The sequence below is a fragment of the Rhincodon typus genome, unplaced genomic scaffold (genome assembly GCF_021869965.1).
Source record: "Rhincodon typus isolate 14 unplaced genomic scaffold, sRhiTyp1.1 hic_rhity00013032, whole genome shotgun sequence".
In the NCBI taxonomy this organism is placed as follows: Eukaryota; Metazoa; Chordata; class Chondrichthyes; order Orectolobiformes; family Rhincodontidae; genus Rhincodon; species Rhincodon typus.
In genome coordinates this window covers 1,511-3,430 of record NW_025978670.1, presented here as the reverse complement: position 1 = coordinate 3,430, position 1,920 = coordinate 1,511, and the positions used below count along the sequence as shown (strand labels likewise).

The 1,920-nt window shown below is 50.6% G+C and overlaps 1 protein-coding gene across 1 annotated transcript in view; it reads right to left on the bottom strand.

The window, feature by feature from the left end:
* Window positions 1-978: 978 nt before the first annotated feature.
* Window positions 979-1,920, bottom strand: part of LOC125482590 (apolipoprotein A-IV-like) — a gene marked incomplete at its 5' end in the record, with an annotated part of 2,293 nt that continues 1,351 nt past the window's right edge. The window contains one exon of the mRNA XM_048594695.1: window positions 979-1,721. Within this exon, the coding sequence (XP_048450652.1) occupies window positions 1,157-1,721 (565 nt within the window). The remainder of the gene's footprint in view (window positions 1,722-1,920) is intronic.

The following is a 1,920-nucleotide window of genomic DNA, read 5'->3' as shown; positions in this document are numbered from 1 at the left end:
TTCTAGATTGTTCCATCCTCTCTATACCTACACCCTTTCGCATCTTCCGTTAAATCTCCTCTCAATCCTTCTAAAGTCCAGAGAGTATTGGCCTAAACTGTTCAAATTCTCTTCGTAAGACAGACCCCCCCCACCACCATCTCTGGAGTCAGTCTAGTGAACTTCCTGTGAACTGCCTCCAATATAATTACAAGCCCCCTCAAGTGAGGGGGCCAAAGCTGTATACAATACTCCAGGTGTGAGCTCACTAATGCCTTGTAAAGTTTAAATTACACCTCCCTATTTTTATACACTCTTCCTTCAGCAATTAATGACAAAATGTCCATTTGCCTTTCTTATGAGCTGCTGTACTGTAGTCTAATTTTTTTGTGATTCATACACAAGGACGCCCAGATCACTCTGCACTGAAGCACGGTGAAGTTTCTCTCCGTTTAGATAAAAAGTTGCCTTTGTCTTCCTCCGAACAAAATGGATAGCCTCACACTTATCCATGTTGAACTCAATCCGCCACATTTTAACCCAGTTACCTCACTGATCCCTGTCCATTTGTAAATGCCTCATTTCCTCATTGCAACTTGTCTTCCCCCCAACGATTTTAGAGTCATCTGCAATTTCAGCTACAATTCTTTCTATCCCTTATTCAAGTCATCGATTTAGATTGCAAATATTTGGGGACCTGAGGTCCACAGGCAGCTCTGGTTTTCTGACTGTGCACATTGTAATACTAGAGTGAGTGGGATATAGTTCCGTGAGGAGGAGTGGGAAAGGGGCAGGGTCCCCATTCCAATCCCTCCCTCCCCGCTCATGAACCCCCAATCGCAGCTAAGGCAACACAGTTGAGGGGCTGGGATAAAGGTGATCCAGTCCGAGTGCTAACGGATACCCTTCCCCGTTCTGTCACTCACACTCAGACTTTGGACCTGGCAAGGAAACTGAAGTATCTCCGAAACTCATGGGCAAAATGAGACTCCACACTCCTGAGGCAAGAACACAAGAATTTATTCCAGATTACTATAATGGTCAGTTATACGCATGGAGGGAATTTACAAAGCAGGAAGAAAGTGGGAGCCCGCATTGAGACGGGCTGTGACATGGAGACAGTTGAGGAGCGAATGAGGGGCTGAGGGGAATTGATTGAATCACTGAGGTAGACGGCTTAATCGGTGTTTTCCCACACGGAGTTGAGCTTTTCCCGCATTTGTTGATCGTACTCTGAGAGTTTCCCGCTCAGGTCCTCGGCATAGGGGACGATGTTTTTCCTCAGCTCCTGGGCTTTCTGCACAATCTTGACCTGGAGCTCGGCCACGAAGGGGACGAGGCCCTGGCGGAACTGCTCGAAGCCCTGGTTGACCTTGAGGCGGACCTCCTCGGAGTAGGGGGCGACGTTCTCCTGGAAGGCCTCCATGCTGAGCTGCACCATCTCCTGGAGTTCCTCCATGCCGGCAGAGAGCTCACGGCGGATGGTCTCGGCGTCGAGGTCGACCTGCTCCCTCAGGCTCTCCTGCAGGTTCTGCAGACCACCCCTGATCTTCTGGTGCAGCTGCTCGGTGTAAGGGGAGAGGCGGCTGTTCACCTCCTGCAGGTTCTGTACAATCTGCTGGCGCATCATCTCGGCGTTGGAGTTCAGCTTGTCCACCAATTCCTGGGCCAGGGGGTTCATCGTCTTACTGAACTCAAGGGCATACAGATTGGCTTTGTCCATACTCTGCCTGATCCGCTCGCTGCAGGAGAAGGTGAGAAACAGCACACATTAGATCACCTCGCCAAACACCGCTCCACATCGGCTCTGACTCAGAACTCACAGCTCACTAAAACAGAACCCAGCATCATCCGCAAAGCACTGATCCTCCGACAGTGCGGCACTCCCTCAGCACTGACCCTCCGACAGTGCCCGCTCCCTCAGCACTGACCCTCCGACAG